This window comes from Lynx rufus, unplaced genomic scaffold, assembly GCF_022079265.1.
Source record: "Lynx rufus isolate CCGP_SWC_20201006 ecotype Redwood Valley unplaced genomic scaffold, mLynRuf1.p SCAF_1, whole genome shotgun sequence".
Taxonomy (NCBI): Eukaryota; Metazoa; Chordata; class Mammalia; order Carnivora; family Felidae; genus Lynx; species Lynx rufus.
The window spans coordinates 112676675-112694889 of NW_025814823.1; the positions used below are offsets into that span (position 1 = coordinate 112676675).

An 18215-nucleotide genomic window follows, 5' to 3' on the forward strand; every position below is an offset into this window, starting at 1 on the left:
AATTTGTTTCTAATAATGGGACTTAAGTAGTACTATGGCTTTTGCCCAAACCTTAAAAGTCTCTGAGACATTTTATGGACAATAATGACCTTAGGGAAAAGCTAGATTTATGTGAAGACTTTTGTTCAGATTAGGACATGTCATGTTCAAAATTGACATAACGTGACATGACTTTCAGTGAAGAGAAGTACTTCAGAATCAAAAGTTTTGAAGGGCATTTGGGGGCTTACTGGCCTGAGGAAAGGAAACGTTTAGAGGCTATTTTTTGGCTAATACATAGGAAGTAGAGCAAGCAGTCTGTTTTTGCTTTTGGTTATCGTTTGGCATTGCCAGTGAATTATTTGTTCACGTATGAAGAAAGGAAGTGAGTGGTCACAGGACTTTAGAGAAAATTTCTTTCTCTAGACTTAGGTTTTTGTTTGTTTGTTTGTTTGCTTTGTAATGGTTTTCTGTTCTCATTTAAAAACAATATACCTTTCGCTTATATTGATTTAGATGTGTGTTAATTGTGTTCATTTAAGTTAGGGATCTTACCCTTTTTCCTCTCTCTCTTTCAGGACTTGAACCAATGAAAGAATCTTATGGCACTTGCGAAGATAAATGTCACTCCTCCCTTTTTAATGGGAACTTCTGCTTAGAACCTGTATATGACTTTTCATCTGTGAGCTGTTCTTTGAGTAGCCACTGACTTTGAGTTGCAGGAAGGTCTCTGAAGATTTATATCAAATGACGTCAATGGCCAGCTTGTTCTCCTTTACTAGTCCAGCAGTAAAGCGATTGTTGGGCTGGAAGCAAGGTGATGAAGAGGAGAAATGGGCAGAAAAGGCAGTCGATGCTTTGGTGAAAAAGCTAAAAAAGAAAAAGGGTGCCATGGAAGAACTGGAGAAAGCCTTGAGCAGTCCAGGACAGCCAAGCAAATGTGTCACTATTCCCAGATCTTTAGATGGACGCCTGCAGGTTTCTCACAGAAAAGGCTTACCCCATGTTATATATTGTCGTGTTTGGCGCTGGCCTGATTTGCAGAGTCATCACGAGCTAAAGCCGTTGGATATTTGTGAATTTCCTTTTGGATCTAAGCAAAAGGAAGTTTGTATCAACCCATACCACTATAAGAGAGTGGAGAGTCCAGGTAGGTTTTACTCTAAGAAGAATTGAACAAACGTGTCTCTTGCTGATTTACATTTCAGTGATTTAGTAGTTAAAAGACTATATTAGCCTTGTGTTTCCTTCTTAAAGATTTTAATCTCGGAAGGAATAGTGGCTTTTGAATTTAGCTTTTTATATGTAGATAATATAGCTCCCAAGTGGCTAATTCTAATTCATGTCCACCTTAAGCAGTCAGTCATGTGTGTGTGAATCAGGCAGAGGTAGTTGTATATGTGCTCTGCCTTTCCTGTGGGTGACATGTTTCTATTTTATCTAAAACCTGAGCTCCGTGTGTGTACTGCATCCTACTCCTTTTTGTGTAATTCAAGAACTTTGTTCCTCCAGGTACCCCCCTCTCCCCAGCATTATATTTCCCCTCCCTACTAGACTATTTCTGTCAGCACACAAGCATGTCCTGATACTGCCTATCCTAAAATAAAAGTTCAGAAAGAATGCTGGTCTTGACCTCATTTACATCGCCTCACCCCCAGTCTCCTGCACTATTTCCCCTAGTCCTCTTATAGGAGTCTCCATTTTTGTTACCTCCACAGGACTTTAGCCCTCCCCTTCTTTCTGGACACCCCTCCCTAGTTGGTCTCTCTTCCCTACCATTTGACTTGTGAAGATCGCTTGTGATACCTTCTTCTGGATAGAGGGCTCATTCCCAGTCCTCCTCTTCCTTTCCTTCTCAACATCATTTGATGGTTGATCTCCTTCCTTCCCGCTCACAACTGTTTCTTTCTTGCCTTCTGGAACCCTACCCTTTTCTCATTCTCCTACCTCACTGGCTTGTTTTTGTTTAGTCTCTTCATTGGCTTATTTTCCTGTTTTCACATGACTCAGTTCCTAGACATTTTCTACATCCATATTTTTCCTCTATGGGCTCTGTTACCTCTCACTTGTCATAAAACTGTCTGAAAGCTCGTGCTTACATTTTGAACTCCAGAGCGAACTTCTCCTTTGAGTTCTAGACTTTTGTATCCAGTTGCCCACTTGACACCTCCACTTGATCCCTCTCATAAACATATCCTATTTACTATATCTCAGTAGGACTTTTGATTTTTTCCTTCACCAAGTGTTTTCTTCCTCCAGTTTTTCCTATTGAAGCAAATGGCACCAAGCATTCATGTAATCACTACTGACGTCTTCTTTTACTTACCTCTCCGAAGTCCTGAATTTGAGCCATGAGCAAATGCTCTTTGCCTGCCTTCAGAATATATCTTGATAATGTCCCTTCTTACCATCTCTCATACCACTCTTCTAGTATAGACCACATTCATCTTTCATCTTAAGTAGTGCCTGATAGGTCTCTCTGCCTCTTTTCTTTCCCTCCAACCCATTCTGTTTTCTGCACAGCAGCCGGAGTGATCTTTAGAGGATGCCAAATCATGTCAGTGCCTGCTCAAAACACTTAAGAGACTTTTATCACACTTAGAACAGATTTCTACATAACCTCTCTTCAGACTTCCTCTCTTCCATGGACTTGCCCTACCCCTGCAGCTAGACTTTTTTTTTTTTTTTTTCTATTTCTTCTACTTCTTCTCCCCTACCATCTTTTCATGGCACATTTTCTTACTTTATTCAGCCCTTGCTCAAATACCTCCATCACTACTTGATGCCGAATTAGCTTTTTCTTTTATTTATTGACTGATGTAAGCAGGAACTTCCTCTGTCTCATTCTATACTGCATCAGCAGTGCTTAGAATAGTAGTATTACCTTGCACTCAGTAGATGATGCACAGTAAGTTTTGTGTTTTGTTTTGTTTTAATAAATGAATTGTATAAATTGAGATACTAGTTTGGTACATTTGTTATCTTTTGCTGTATAACAAATTAACACAAGCTAAGGGGCTTAATACACATTTACTATCGGTTTCTATGAGCCAGGAGTCCAGGCATGGCTTAATTTGGGTCCTTTGCAATACTCTATTTAAAATGTTGGTCAGGGCGTGGGTTTCATGTGAGGCTCAGCTGGGGAAGGACCTGCTTCCTAGCTCGTGTGATTTATTGGCAGGGTTTAGTTCCTTGTGGGCTCTTGGGCTCTTCTTGCTGGTTGTTGACTAGAGGCTGCCTTCATGTGCTTGCCACTTTTTCATAGGTGGCTCACATTCATGGCAGCCCACTTCAGAGACAAGAAGAGAGAGAGGGTCTTCTTGATGGAAGGGCATTACATTCTTATACTGTGTCATCACATACATCCTGTCACCTTTGCCACATTCTATTAGCGGCAAGTCACGGATACAATACTCACACTCAAAGGGAGAGGATTATATACAGGGGTGAATACTGAGAGTTGGGAACCACGGTGGCCACCTTAGAGGCTGTCTGGATTTCACATGGAGATAATATAAGCCCAGAATGGTTAAAAAAAAAAAAAAAAAGTCTCTGGAAAATGCAAAAACAATGGCAGTGATGGTGCTGTCAGAGATCAAAAAAAAAGACCCACACGTGAAATTCTGGTATATCACGGTTAAAAAAGAAGATTCTAAAAGCTCCCACAGAGAAAAGAAAGGACATATACAGAGGACTGGAAGTGAGACTGTTAGGTTTCTCAAAGCAGTTCTGGATTCTGGAAGGCAGTGAAGCAGTGCCCCCAAAATTAAGAGAGAAAAAGTTGTTTATTCTGGAATCTGTCAGCCGATGAACAAAAGACAAGGTATTTTCATGTATGCAAGGACTGAAAATTCACCTTCCTTTTACCCTTCTTTAGGAAACTAATAGAGGATGAGATCTGGGAAATGGGATCCAGCAGGGGAAAAGAGAAGGGACATCTAAGGACTTGAGAGCTCTAGGAGACTTAACACAGCAACCAGTGTAGATTGTAGAAGAATGAAGGGCAAAGGGTCCAGGGGAAGAAATGAGTTAGTAGATTGTTTATTTGTAGCATCTGGAAAATAGTATTGACTGGAATTTGACAAAACTCTTAGACCCTGGAAATATCAGTGGTACATACTTAAGATTAAACAAATGAAGGAATAGGTCAATAATCAGCTTTATTAAAAGCACTGTTCAAGAAAACATATAATCATAGTACATATCTGGTTCAGGATGGAATATTTGTACATTTAACCAAAAGTTTTTTTGGAACTTTTTGTGGGGAAGGTGAATGGGAGTGGGGTAGAATGATATAAGAAAGCTACTTCCTTTGCCACAAGAGCAAATCTGCAGTGTCTTCACAAATTAATAAGAGCAATATAAGCATACTATTTAGCAATGCACAAAATAAATGTTAGAAGAAATGGGTAAGAGTTTAAATTTGTTGTCTCTGAAAGCAGTATAGAAGGCTTAGAAATTGCTGTGTTTATCTTTTGTAGCTTCTTTTTAAACTATCCATGTATTTTGCATGAAAATAAAATAATTTCTAAATAAGTAGTGTGTAAAAATAATATAAAGAGAGAAGTCACTGATTTTAGCTCTGCCTCTAAAAAAAAGAAGGAAAGGAATCCTTACTAGATTGAATTCTTAAATAGTTATTTCACTAAGTCTTTCAGATTGCTAGCCAGCTAAACATAGAAATTCTTACTATCTAATGCCCTGCTCTCCCATGGCAGCTGTCCCATCATTCTGTGAGGGAACAGCAGTTGGTAATACACTGTCGAGCAAAACAGTTGTAATCAGATGTTAACTATGTAATTACAACACTGATTCAGTACGAAGAAAAGAGACAAAAAAACAGTACAAATGCTGACTTATATAGCCTCTGATTCCTCAGGTACATCCCTACTATGACCTAGTTAACTTAAAAACAGATTGATTTTATTGCTGCTGAATAATGTCAGAGTCAAAGTGAGATTGTTGGAAGTAAAATTGCACTGACAAATACGGGAAAGTTGTAAAAGAGATAAACTGGTACTTCCAGTAGGAGTTTAAAGAAATGAGGTTTGTTTTGATTTCCTATAGGGAAAGGTAGACATTTCTATGTGATTGGTCATTTGGGTCTCTAAAGAAAGTGAATGTTTGAATAAAGTTCATCTCTTTAAAAATACGTCTCTTAAAATACTTAGGCTTTGTTGGATGTATTTTCATTATGATCATGTTTAGAAAACTGATTTTGAATGGAAGATTTCTGCCTAGGAAATGTGACTGTTTTCACTAGGGAAAACTTTACTGAAGAACCTAAAATGTGTTATCTCTCAAACTAAGAAAAATGAAATGTTCAAAATTGAAAACATAGAGCCTTTCAAGGCATCTTCATAGTTGACCTCAACGTCTTTCTCTAATCTCAGCTCCTAGTTCAGTGTTTGGGGCACCTGTCTGTGCCTTCCTGTCTCCCTCTTGGAGTCTCCCCATCTCCTCCTCTACTATCTCTGCCCCTGACACCCCTCATTCTGTAAGGTCCCATCAGGTATTGTCTTTCCCATAGTGTATTGTTTGATCCCTTGCTAGCTGGAAGTGCTCACCTCTTTGAATTCTCACTGCATTAAATTCTCTGTATTATTATTGTTTTTAAACATGCCTTCTCTCCTATTGAACAGGAGTGGTGTCTTCTCTGTGTTTTCTGTTTTCCAGAGTTCTTTATACAGGCCTAAATCCTTAAAGAGTTTTTGGTTTAGTTATTATGTAAATACACATTCAAGGTTCTACAGAGCAGCCCTTCCTGAAAGTGAATTGTTTTAATAGGCTTATAATTGTACTGAATCCTTTCTATCTACCCTTTAATGTGTATGGGATATTTGCCTTAGTTATTGCTGACAGATGACTTTTGATTTTTGTCTTTCAGTCTTACCTCCAGTATTAGTGCCTCGTCACAATGAATTCAATCCGCAACACAGCCTTTTGGTTCAGTTTAGAAACCTGAGCCACAACGAGCCGCACATGCCACAAAATGCAACGTTTCCAGATTCTTTCCACCAGCCCAACAACACTCCTTTCCCCTTATCTCCAAATAGCCCTTACCCGCCTTCCCCCGCTAGCAGCACATATCCCAATTCCCCAGCAAGTTCTGGACCAGGAAGTCCATTTCAGCTCCCAGGTAAGAATTTATTTTATTGATACAAAAAAATTACTCCTCGAGAATCAGCAGTTGTTTTTATACTACTGGCCCTCTAGGTGAACTGTTACATGCTAAGAGGTAGCTATTTTTGACTATATCCTTTGGTAATTGTTTGATATCCAGAAGAGTTTTAGATTTTATTTTGCCATGGACCATATGTTTTTTAAAAAGGAGAGTTGCTGTATTTTTCACAGTAATAGAACAAATTTAGAATTTGTATAGAACCATAAAAGACCCTAGAATAACCAATGCAATCTTGAGAAAGACTAAAGTTGGAGGCATCACACTCCCTGATTTCAAAGAGCTACAGTAATATTTTAAACAATTTTTGAAAAATTGAAGTGTAATTAACGTACAGTTTTAAAGATATCATAATTAAAGCAGTGTGGTATTGGTATAAAAACAGACACATAGATTACTGGAGCAGGAGAGAGAGCCTGGACATAAACCCACACTTAGGTGGAGGGTTAGTTTACGACAAAGAAGCTAAGAATGTACAGTGGGGAAAGGACAGTCTCTTCAACTAATGATGTTGGGAAAACTGGACAGCCACATGCAAAAGAATGAAGCTGGACCACTAACTGATACCATACACAAAAACTAACTCAAAGTGGATTAAAGACTTGAACCTAAGACCTTAAGCCATAAAACTCCTAGAAGAAAACATAGGCAGGAAGCTCCTTGACAGTGGTTAGTGCTGGCTTTTGGATTGACACCAAAAGCAAAGGCAATAAAAGCAAAAAGCAACAGTGGGATGACATCAAACAAAAAAGCTTCTGCACAGCAAAGCAAACCATTAGTAAAATGAAAAGGCAGCCAACCGAGAGAAAATATTTGCAAATCATCTATCTGATGAGGAACTAATCTCCAAAATATATAAAGAATTCCTACAAATCAATAGCACAGAAACAAACATTCCAATTAGTAAATGGACAGTGGACCTGAATAGACATTCTTCCCGAGAAGACATGTACGTGACCACCACCACATATGCTCTCCATCATTAATCTTCAGGGAAATACAAAACCAAAATGTGTCATCTATCACCTTATACCTGTTAGAGTGGCTACTATCAAAAAGACTAGAAATAACAAGTGTTGGCGAGGATGTGGAGGGAAGGGAATCCTCATGCACTGTTGGTGCAGATTGGTGCAGTCACTGTGAGAAACAGTATGGAGTTTCCTCAAAAAATTAAAAATAGAAGTGCCAGATAATCTGTTAATTCCATTTCTCAGTACTTACCTGCAGGAAACAAAAACACCAGCTTGAAAAAACGCACCCCTGTGTTCATTGTAGCGTTATTTATGATAGTCGAGACATGAAAGCAACCTGTGTGTCCACTGAGGGATGAATGGATAAAGAAATGGTGGTGTATTCAGCCATAAAAGAATGAAATCTTGTCATTTATGACAACATGGCTGGACTTTGAGGCTATTACGCTAAGTAAAGTAAGTTAGGGAAAGACAAATATCATAAGATTTTTCTTATATGTGCAATCTGAAAAACAACAACAATAACAAAACACCAAGATCATAGATACTAAGGACAGATTGGTAGTTGCCAGAGACAAGGGGTAGGAGAAATGGATGAACTGGTTTTGTTTTTTTTTAGTTTGAATAAATTGAATGTTTTTAAAAAAGCAAACACAGTTTTGGGGAGATAATCCTTTAAGAATAATGAAACAAAAATCACTTTCTCCTTTCATCCTACATTCTGTCTCTCACTGCTTGATTTTTGTATATAGTGTGTATCACAGTCCAACATAATATAGATGATCTTATATTCTGCCCTTCCCTCCTCTCCCTATCTTGACTACAAACTCCATGAAAAGGGGGTAATTAGCTTCTTTTGTTTACTGCTTCATCCCCAGAGCCTGCATCAGAGCCTGGTATATGATAGACCCTCAGTAAATATTTATTAAATGAATGGATGAAATTATAGAAATATATATGTACAACTACACTGAGTGGCTGCCACTGTGACTTCAGAGTGAAGCCAAATGCTGCTAAATTGAAAGGTTTCATAGGGGGTCCTATACACGTTAAAGGCAGAGTATTCTAATAGGTTATCAATGTTCTGAAGACAGACAAAGACTGTGTTCGATGACTGTGAAGTAAAGTAGGTAATCTGGAAAAACAGAAATGTTGTTTAATTATCACTGGATCATTTATTGGACCAAACAACTAAATTCTGTATTACCAGGAATTAAAAATAAAAGTTCTAGGGGCGCCTGGGTGGCTCAGGTGGTTAAGTGGCCAGCTTCGGCTCAGGTGGTGATCTTGCGGTTCATGAGTTCGAGCCCCAGATTGGGCTCTGTGCTGACAGCTCAGAACCTGGATCCTGCTTCGAGTTCTGTGTCTCCCCCTCTCTCTGCCCTTCCCCTGTGTGTGCATGCTTGTTCTCTCTCTCTCTCTCTCTCTCTCTCTCTCTCTCTCTGAAATAAACATTAAAAAATAATAAAAGTTCTACCAAAATATGGAAGTAACCATATTTGACTTAAATATTTTCATGTAATTTATGATATGAAGTGCCATTTATTGAGTGCCTTTTGTGTAACTGGTACTATGATGAAAGATAGTGTATTACGTTTAATTCAGAACAACAATGTGAGATAGTGTCCCTGTTATTATAGGTGGAGAAAGAAGTTGATATTCGCTCTAAGAGTTTAAGTACCTTGCCTAAGGTTTAAGACCTAGGTTTCTCTGACTCTGAAGTCTTTGCTTTTTTAACTTTAATGATTGTCACATCATCACAGACTTTGGAAGGTTAAAATGCACTCCAGTTATCTTTAATTAGGTCTGATGAACTGGTTTGCCTGGAGAAAGATCATAAGTAGATTTTATAAAGTTCCCAAATTTTGTTAATGGCGTGTCGCATATGGACGCATTGTTTTCTCACTTTGAATGCCTACTCTTGCAGATGGAGCCATAGGGAAGTATATTATTTCTGGTTTCTCTACTGCAGTGAAATATCAGTTGATGCAGTTATTTATTTTTTGTCTTTCTAAAAGGAATTAAGTGTCAGCTGTTTAACTTGCTGTTAGGTATTTGCTTAAAAACTAATTTTCGTACTTTGTCCTAAATTCAGTCTGATTGCAGTTCTTTCTCAAAATATATTTTGTACAAACCTTCGGGTGAGAGACAAATTATATTCAGTATTTATAGCTACCGAGACAAAGATATAACTAGTTTTTGCAATGATTGTCAACTGTGAGTGCTGGAACTCAAAAGATTTTCTAGTTAACATTCAGTTTCCTAAGAGAATTACCTAGTCATTTAATAAGACATGACAGCCATTTTAGGATGTTGCAAAAGAATTAGGTGTTTTGCTGCGGTTCGTGTTGGTACATTTTGTATGACCATTGTATTTTCCAGTGTTCATTAACAATACACAATATGTGATGATCTTGATAATTTGAAAGTGTCTCTCTAGGGGTGCTTGGGTGGCTGAGTTGGGTAAGCATCTGACTCTTGAGTCAGGCTCAGGTTATGATGTCACAGTTGTGAGATGGAGCCCCGTGTCAGGCTCTATGCTGAACGTGGATCCTGCTTGGGATTCTCTCTCTCTCTCTGTCTCTCTCTCTGTCTCTCTCTCTCTGTCTCTCTCTCTCTGTCTCTCTCTCTCTGTCTCTGTCTCTCTCTCTCTCTCTCTTCCCCTCCCTCCCGGTCCTTCCCTGCTCGCACACACTCTCTCTTACACTCTCAAAATAAATAAACATTTTAAGAAAAATAAAAAATAAAAGTGTCTCTGTGGGTATGTACTCAAATTAGGATAATCTGCATCCTTCAGATTGGTTTGTAATAGTTGTAGTTTCTCCAAGCATACAATTCTGAGCACATAAGGACAAAATTCTTGATCTTGAATTCTATTTTAGGGAACTTTAGCACTGATCTTACTCTCTTGGATTAGACCAAATACATGTCAACTTGTAACAGTTTTCAGTAGCTAATGGGTGTGTTGTCTTTTCTCATTTTCTCATGCCCTAAGATAGCGTCCTACATTTTTGTTTGTCTGTAGTGTTCACTAAAAATTCTGCTGGTGATCTTAGGAACTTCCCAATGCTTGAAGAATACATGTAAGCAGGATGAAGGTTTTAACTATTCTTTTGGGATTTTAACTTGGCTCATTTTCTTCTTCTTAGCTGATACTCCTCCTCCTGCCTATATGCCACCAGATGATCAAATGGGTCAAGATAATTCCCAGCCCATGGATACAAGCAATAACATGATTCCTCAGATTATGCCCAGTATCTCCAGCAGAGGTAAGAGAAAAATACCATGTTTTATTGTTGTTGCTATTTTGTTTGTTTGTTTTTAATTTTTTAGCCACTTTTAAGAAACCAACTTTATTGAAGCATAATTTATATACCCTAACATTTATCCATTAGAAGTGTACGATGCAGTGATTTTTAGTAATATGCATAAAGTTTGGCACCATCATCACAATCTGCTTGTAGAACGTATTCATAAGCTTTTTAGAAGATCCCCTGTGCCTATTTGCAGTCTATCCCTGTTCCTTTCGTCAGCTCCAGAGACCCTCTAGACTGTTTTCTGTCTATATAGATTTACCTTTTCTGAACATTTCGTGTATGTTGAATCACATAATGTGTAGTCTTGTGCATCTTGGCTTCTTTGATTTAGCATAATGTTTTCAAGGTTCTTTCATGTTGAACCACTTATCAGTAGTTTGTTCCTTTTTATTGCTGAATGCTATTCCGTGGTACGGATGTACCACATTTTTTTATCCATTCATCAGTTGATGGACATTTGATTTATTTCTAGTTTTTGGCTCATATGAACAATACTGTTTGGAACATTTGCATATAAGTCTTTGTATGGGCTTTCTTTTTATTTTTCTTGGATAAATGCCTAAGAATGGAATTTCTGACTCAATATGATAAATTTAACTATTTAAGAAAACTGCCAATTTCTCCAAAGTGGCAGTATTGTTTCATATTCCTACCAGTAACATAGGAGGTTCCTGTTTCTCCACATGCTCTTGATATTTGTTATTGTCAATCTTTTTATCTTTTTATCACCACTCTATCGATTTTAGTGCACGTGAAGTGGTGTCTCGTTGTTTTAATTTGCATTTCCATAATGAGTAATGATTGTTGAACATTCTTCATGTCCTTATTAGCCATTCATACATCTTTTTTCATGAAATACTTAAATCTTTTGCCCATTTTTTATTTGGGTTGTTTGTTTTACTGTTCACTTGTAAGAGTTCTTTATATATTCTGGATAGAATTCCTTTGTTAGATGTATGATTTGGAGGCATTTTCTGTCAGTCTGTGGGTTATTTTTGCATTTTCTTAATGCTTGTTTTTGGATTTTCTTTTGCGGCGTGAAAATTTTTTATTTTTTTTCTATACCTTTATTTATTTACTTTTCAGTAAGTTTGAATCCTTGAGGGGTACAGTATCACATGGATTCTGTGACCAGTGGCTTTAGCAGGAAGGTTGCTTTGGAATTTGGCACAAACCATGCCATTGTTTCCATGAGCATGAGTTACTTTTCTCCAGATTACTCTGGTTTCGTTCAGTTTGCCACCAGGAGTCACTGTGTTCTATGCCTTGTACACATCAGCACATCTCTCTCCAGGGTAGAGTTCAGTTTCATCTCGAGCATAAACACTTTCAGTTTTAAGAAGAGCTTTGTGCTCCCTCTGGTCCTGGAGACCCCGCTTAGAGCCAGCAAAAATGGCCTTGGACCACAGCCTTCAGACGTATTTGTCATTTTAGGAGTCCTGTTCCCAGCAGGCCTCCACAGGCTGCAAGATGGCAGAAGGAGCTGCAAGTTTTTAATTTTGACGCAGTCCAGTTTGTCAGTTCTTTCTTTCTTGATCATGCTTGTGGTGCTGCATTTAGAAAATCTTTGTCTATCCCAAAGTTGTGAAAATAGTTTCTATTTCGTCTTTTTCTAGAAATTTTATAGCCTTAACTTTTACATTTAGGTCTGTGATTCATTTTGAGGTAAACTTTTTGTATGGTAAAGATCTAAATTCCTCTCTGTGCATGTAGATATCCAGTTGGGTGTAGCACTATTTTGTTGAAAGGTATCTACGATTTCTCCAACAAATTGCCTTGGCATGTTTTTCAGAAACCAATTGACCATATATATGTAAGAGTTTGTTACAGGACTCTCAACTCATTCATTGATTTGTATATCTATACCTCATAGTCTAGGATACTTACTAAAGCTTCATAGTAAATTTTGAAAGCGAGAAGTGTTTTTTTGAAATTTGAAATTTGAAAGCGAGAAGAATTTTTTCTTTTTCAAAATCGTTTAGCACTTCTGCATTCTTTGCATTTCCGTATCATTTTGGTATCAGTGTGTAAATTTCTGCCTCCCCAAAATTCCTTCCTTGGATTTTGATAGAGATCACGTTGAATCTCTGAATCAGTTTGAGAGGTTTGCCATCGTCTTCCAGTGCACAGATGTGATATGTCTTCCCGTTTATTTACATCTTCCAGTTTTCAGTATTGTTTTACTTTTGCTTTTCTTTATAGATGCATTCCTGAGGGAATGGAATTTCTTTAGAACTTCATATTTGGTTTCTTCTTAATTAAATACATTGAAATACAATTGATTTTTGTATATTAATCTTGTAACCTGCAACCTTGCTGAACTCATTTATTCTAGTAGGGTTTTTTTGTGTGTGTATGCAAATTCCTTAGGGTCTTATGAATACAGGAACAGGTAAATAAAAAACAGCATTATATTTATCCTATCCAATGTGGATGCTTTTTAACCTCTCTCTCTCTCATTAGTATTATTAGAGGGCATATATGAAAACCTACAGCTGTCACCATCTTTAATGGTAAAACTCTAGATTACTTTCCCCATACAGTTGAAGATGTGGGGTGTGTGTGTGTGTGTGGCATGCACACACACACACACACACATTTATGTTTATGAATATATTCATGAATATATTACTCAGCCATCAAAAAGAATGAAAATCTGCCGTTTCCAACAATGTGGATGAAGCTAGAATGTATTATGCTAAGCGAAATAAGCAGAGAGACACAAATATCATATGAGGTCACTCATGTGGAATTTAAGAAACAAAACAGATGAACATATGGGAAGGTGGGGTGGGGGAGGAGAAGAAAGGAAAACAAAGCACAAGAGACTCAACGATGGAGAATAAACAGGGTTGATGGAGGGAGGTGGGTGGGAGATTGGCTGGGTGGGTGACAGGTATTAAGAACGGCACTTGTGATGAGCCCTGGGTGTTGTATGTAAGTGGTGAGTCAACTGAATTCTACTTCTGAAATCAATATTGCACTGTATGTTATCTAACTAAAATTAAAAAAGAAAAAAAAAGACAAGGATGCCTGCTCTCACCACTTGTACTTACCACTGTTCTGGCCGTAAACTATTAGGTCTCTTCTATTCCTAGTTTTCTGAGAATTTTTACCATGAATGGATGGTGGATTTTGTTAGAAGCTTTTTCCGCATCTGTCGAGATGATCAGATGAGGTTTTGTTCTTTTTTCTAACAGTAAGGTGTATTACATGAACTTGAAACCAATCTTTTATTCCTGGGATATTTCCGTATGGTGTATAATCTTCTTTTACATATTTCTAGATTAGATTTACTGATATTTTGTTGAGTGTTTTTACTTGTGTATTCATGAGGAAGGGATAGTGGTATGTAGTTTTGTTGGGTTGTCTTTATTCAGCATTGATATCAGGGTAATAATGACATCATGGAATGAGTTGGTAACTGTTCCCTCCTATTTTTGGAAGAGTTTGTTTGTATTATTTCTTCTTTAAATATTTGATAGAATTTACCAGTGAAGATATTTGGGCTTGGACTTTTCTTTGTGGGGAAATTTAATTCCTGTTCAATTTCCTTGATTCTGTCATTCTATTCAGAGTCTCTGGGTTTTTTGTTTGTTTGTTTGTTTGAGTCAGTTTTGGTAATTTGTATCTTGCTAGGAGTTTGTCTACTTTGTCTAGATTGTCTAATTGTTGACATTAAGTTTTTTGTGGTACACTTTTTAGTATTTCTCATTTCTGTGGGGGTTAGTGGTGATGTCTTCATTTCTGATTTTGGTAATTTGCGTCTTGTTCTTTTTTTCTTGGTTGGTTTTTAGCTAAAGGGTTGTTAATTTTGTTGATCTTTTGAAAGAACCAGCTTTTCTCTTTTTCACGGATTTCCAGTCCAGTCTGTCTTATTTTCTTTATTCTGCTTACTCTAGCCTTAGTTTGCTTCTCTTTCTATAGTTTCTTAAGGTGAAAGGTTATTGGTTTGAGTTGTTTCTTTTTTAGCATAGGAGTTCAAACCCATAACTTCTGATACATTTTGTTTTCGGATTTATTCAGTTCACAATATTTTTAAATTTCCCTTGTGATTTCTTACTTTGACCCTTTATTTAGCAACATGTTCATCAGTTTCCATATATTTCAGGATTTCCCCAGTATTTTCTGTTGGTTCCTAATTTAGTTCCATTGTGGAAATATAAAGCATTGAACCTAAATTGTATGAGTTCCGTTCTTTTTAAAACTTACTGAGAATTGTTTTATGCATGTTTTTGTACAGCCTGTGACCTAAGAATGGTTTTTAGATTATTAAAGAGTCGTTGAGGTGCCTGGGTGGCTCAGTTGGTTAAGCGTCCGATTTCGGCTCAGGTCATGATCTCACGGTTCGTGAGTTCAAGCCCTGCGTCGGGCTCTGTGCTGACAGGTCAGAGCCTGGATCCTGCTTCAGATTCTGTGTCTCCCTCTCTCTCTGCCCCTACCTAGCTTGTACTCTGTCTCTCTCTCAAAAATAAATAAACATTAAAAAAAAATGAAAAAAAAAGTTGTTAAAGATGAATACGTGACAAAGATAGTCTGTAGCTTTCAAAATCTAAAATATTTGCATCTCACTTGGTCATGGAATTTAATCCTTCTTGTGTCTTGCTGGATTTAGCGGGCAGAAAAGGTTTGCCAGCTTTTGGCAGAGCAGTGGTCTATTTTAGAGACTAATTCCATGTGTTTGTGGGAAAAAAACTGTTTATTTTGATACCGTAGGATGTCTTAAGATCTGTGGATTTTAGTTACATCAGGTTAGTAGTGTTGTTCAGGTCCTCTGTATCCTTGCTTATTTTCTTTCTAATTGTTCTATCAGTGATTGAGAGTGTGAGATTGCAGGTTGGGGCATCTCCAACTATTGCTGTTGAATCCTTTATTTCTACTTCCATTCCTGTTGGTTTTTGCTTCATATACTTTGAGGGCTCTGTTGGTAAAGTGAGCAATTTGGTATCCTTAAGTATTTGCACAGTGTTGTGCAACCATCACTACTATCCATTTCCAGAACTTTCCATCATCTCAAACAGAACTCTTCCCATTAAACAGTAACTGCCCATTCCCCCTCCACTTAGCTCCTTGGTAGCTGCCATTCTACTTTCTGTCTCTGAATTTGCCTGTCTAAGTGGAATCATACAATATTTGTCTTTTTGTGGCTGACGTCTTTCACTTAGCCTAATCTTTTCAAGGTTTATCCATGTTGTAGCATGTGTCAGAATCTCATGTCTTTAAAGACTGAATGTGTTCTCTCGTATGCACGTTATTATATGCACTTCTGTGCCACATTTTGTTAATCCATTTATCAGTTGATGGACATTTGGGTTGTTTCTACCTTTTGGTAGAATAGTGAATAATGCCGCTATGAATATTGTCTAGGTATTTATTCGACTGTCTGCTTTTAATTCATTTGGATCCTATCCCTGGGAGTAGAATGACTGGATTTTGTGGTGATTCTGTTTAACTTTTTGAGGAACTGCCAAACTTTTTTTCCACAGCGGCTGTACCATTTACATTTCCCCTAGCAGGGCATTAGAGTTCTCATTTCTCTACATTCTTGCCAACTCTTGTTATTTTCCATGTTTCTTGTTTTGTTTCATTTTTGTTTTTTTATATAATGGCTATCCTAATGGGTGTGAAGTGGTATCTCATTGTCTTTCTAAAGTCACTGTGTTTTGAGACCTTAAACTCCTTAGTATATGACCAGTTAGAAGAAGTAAGGTACTGCCATTTTACACATTTCTTAAAAGGATGGTGTTTTTGTGTACTTTGCATGTGTTTGTGATGATACCATATGAGTGTATGTCACATGTGTTTTCCCAGGACCCCCGCATTTCTCAAAATAGTTAAAATTCAGGCCTCCCTAGTAGTTTTGTTAATGTGTGAATAATATCTTTGCTTTTTCAAGGTCTAGAATTTATCTGGGAATTTTGTCATACTAATTTTCTTGTAATTCATAGAATCTCCCTTCATTTGGATCAAAATGTCTCAGACATGAATTTCTGGATGTGAATTCTTGCACCTCCCCTTATTCGCTTTGCAGCCTAAGATGGCTTTTTAAATCTCTCAGCTTCCCTTTCTCCATTTGTAAATTAAACAGAGAGAATGTCTGCACAGGAATTGTTAGTTGTTGATTGGATTAGATGCTCTGTGTAATGACCATCGCATACCGCGTCAGGAAATACCCAGTGAATGGTGTTCTCATCCTCCTTGAAAATACGGAGAGGATTTACTTCACCTGTCATCTTCCTTTTCCTCTTTCTCCTGACTGTGCAGAGGGCGGAGTGCAGTTTCCTGCTGTTGTGTGTGACACTCCTTGCTGTACTGTTTGTCTCGGCCTAACAGCTTAGTCCCTTTAGAGGAACTTGGCACTCAAGCCTTCTTGCCCTCCTTAGATGTCTTTTTTCACCGAAGTTTCCTGTCATTTCAGTCCTATTTTGTGTTTTTTCTCTCTGTTTTCTTTGACAGATAGGTGACAGAAGGGAACTCATAGTTAAACTGTAGCACCTTGAATTGCCAGTTGACAGTGTGTCCCTTGCCTTGAGCAGAGACAAAGCTCTTCATTCTCTTCTTTTTTTCCAAACCAAAATTGTCTTTTTAGTTGTGCTTAGCATTTTTTCTCTGCAAGCTTCTGCTTGGCTCTGGCTTTCCTGATACTATTCTTAAAACTGCCTGAAACTCATTTGTCCGTGTCTGGTTATGGGCCCCTCCCTGTTCCATCTTTTGTATAAACTTCTTTAAATTCTGACCTCTTAGGACTTCTCTTTATGGGTCCACATTGGTTTATTTTTCTCTGGTCCTGCTTATCTGAATTCTTTGCAGTTGAATAACCAGTGCTGAGTTTATAAAAGTTAACCAATTCTTTTGCATGGCCTGCCTTGGCCACATAGCCGCTCTTAAGGGTTTTTGGACATTTTTTTTATGTCTGTCTTTTTTGAAAGAAAACTTGAGGGTTCATCACTTATCTTCCTCATTTCAGCCTCAAGAAAGAAACCCTGTGAGCATTGGAAGAAGAGTTTCATGTGTCCCTCCCGTCCATTGCATCCATTAGGAATTGTTGACTTTCACAACAATAAGATTTTGGCCGATAGTTGATGTATAAATCTTTTTCCATAGGCAGTTCTGGCCTTTAACATTAGTATGTATACCACCTTTTACCAAAGTTAATGCTCACTTAGTTGTGTGTGTGTGAGTGTGTGTGTGTGTGTTTTCAACAGACTTTATTTTTTATATGAGTTTTAGGTTCACAGCAAATAAGAGTATAAAAGTACAGGTCATTCTCACCTCCCACCCCCACCTCCGCCTCCACACATGCACAGCCTGGCCAGCTACCAAAACCCTACACTGGAGTGGTCCATTTCTTACAATCGATGAACCTGCCTTTACCATCATTATCATCCCAAATTGATAATTTACATTAGAGGCCGTTTTTGGTGTGTGTTTTGTGGATTGTAACAAATGAATGTAGTAGCGAAGTATATGGAAGTATACCTATGGTATACAGAATAGTTTCACGGCCCTAAAAATCCTCTATGCTTTGCCTGCTCATCTCTCATTCATCCCTCATTCATCCCTCATTCCCTCTGACTCCTGGTAATTTTTCTGTCTCCATAGTTTTGCCTTTTCCAAAATGTCATCTAATTAGAATCATATAGTATGCAGCCTCATCACATTGGTTTCTTTCACAGAGTAACATGCATTTAAGTTTCATCTCTTTTCATGGTTTGATAGCTCATGTCTCTGTTGAGCTGAATAATATTCTGTCATCTGGGTGTACCA

The 18215-nt window shown here is 37.7% G+C and overlaps 1 protein-coding gene across 1 annotated transcript in view; it reads left to right on the forward strand.

Moving 5' to 3' along the window:
- Window positions 1-18215, forward strand: part of SMAD5 (SMAD family member 5) — a 50616-nt gene that overhangs the window by 20301 nt on the left and 12100 nt on the right. Inside the window, exons 2-4 of the mRNA XM_047084993.1 lie at window positions 558-1129; window positions 5867-6118; window positions 10281-10400. Of these exons, the coding sequence (XP_046940949.1) occupies window positions 727-1129; window positions 5867-6118; window positions 10281-10400 (775 nt within the window). The 5' untranslated portion in view covers window positions 558-726. The remainder of the gene's footprint in view (window positions 1-557; window positions 1130-5866; window positions 6119-10280; window positions 10401-18215) is intronic.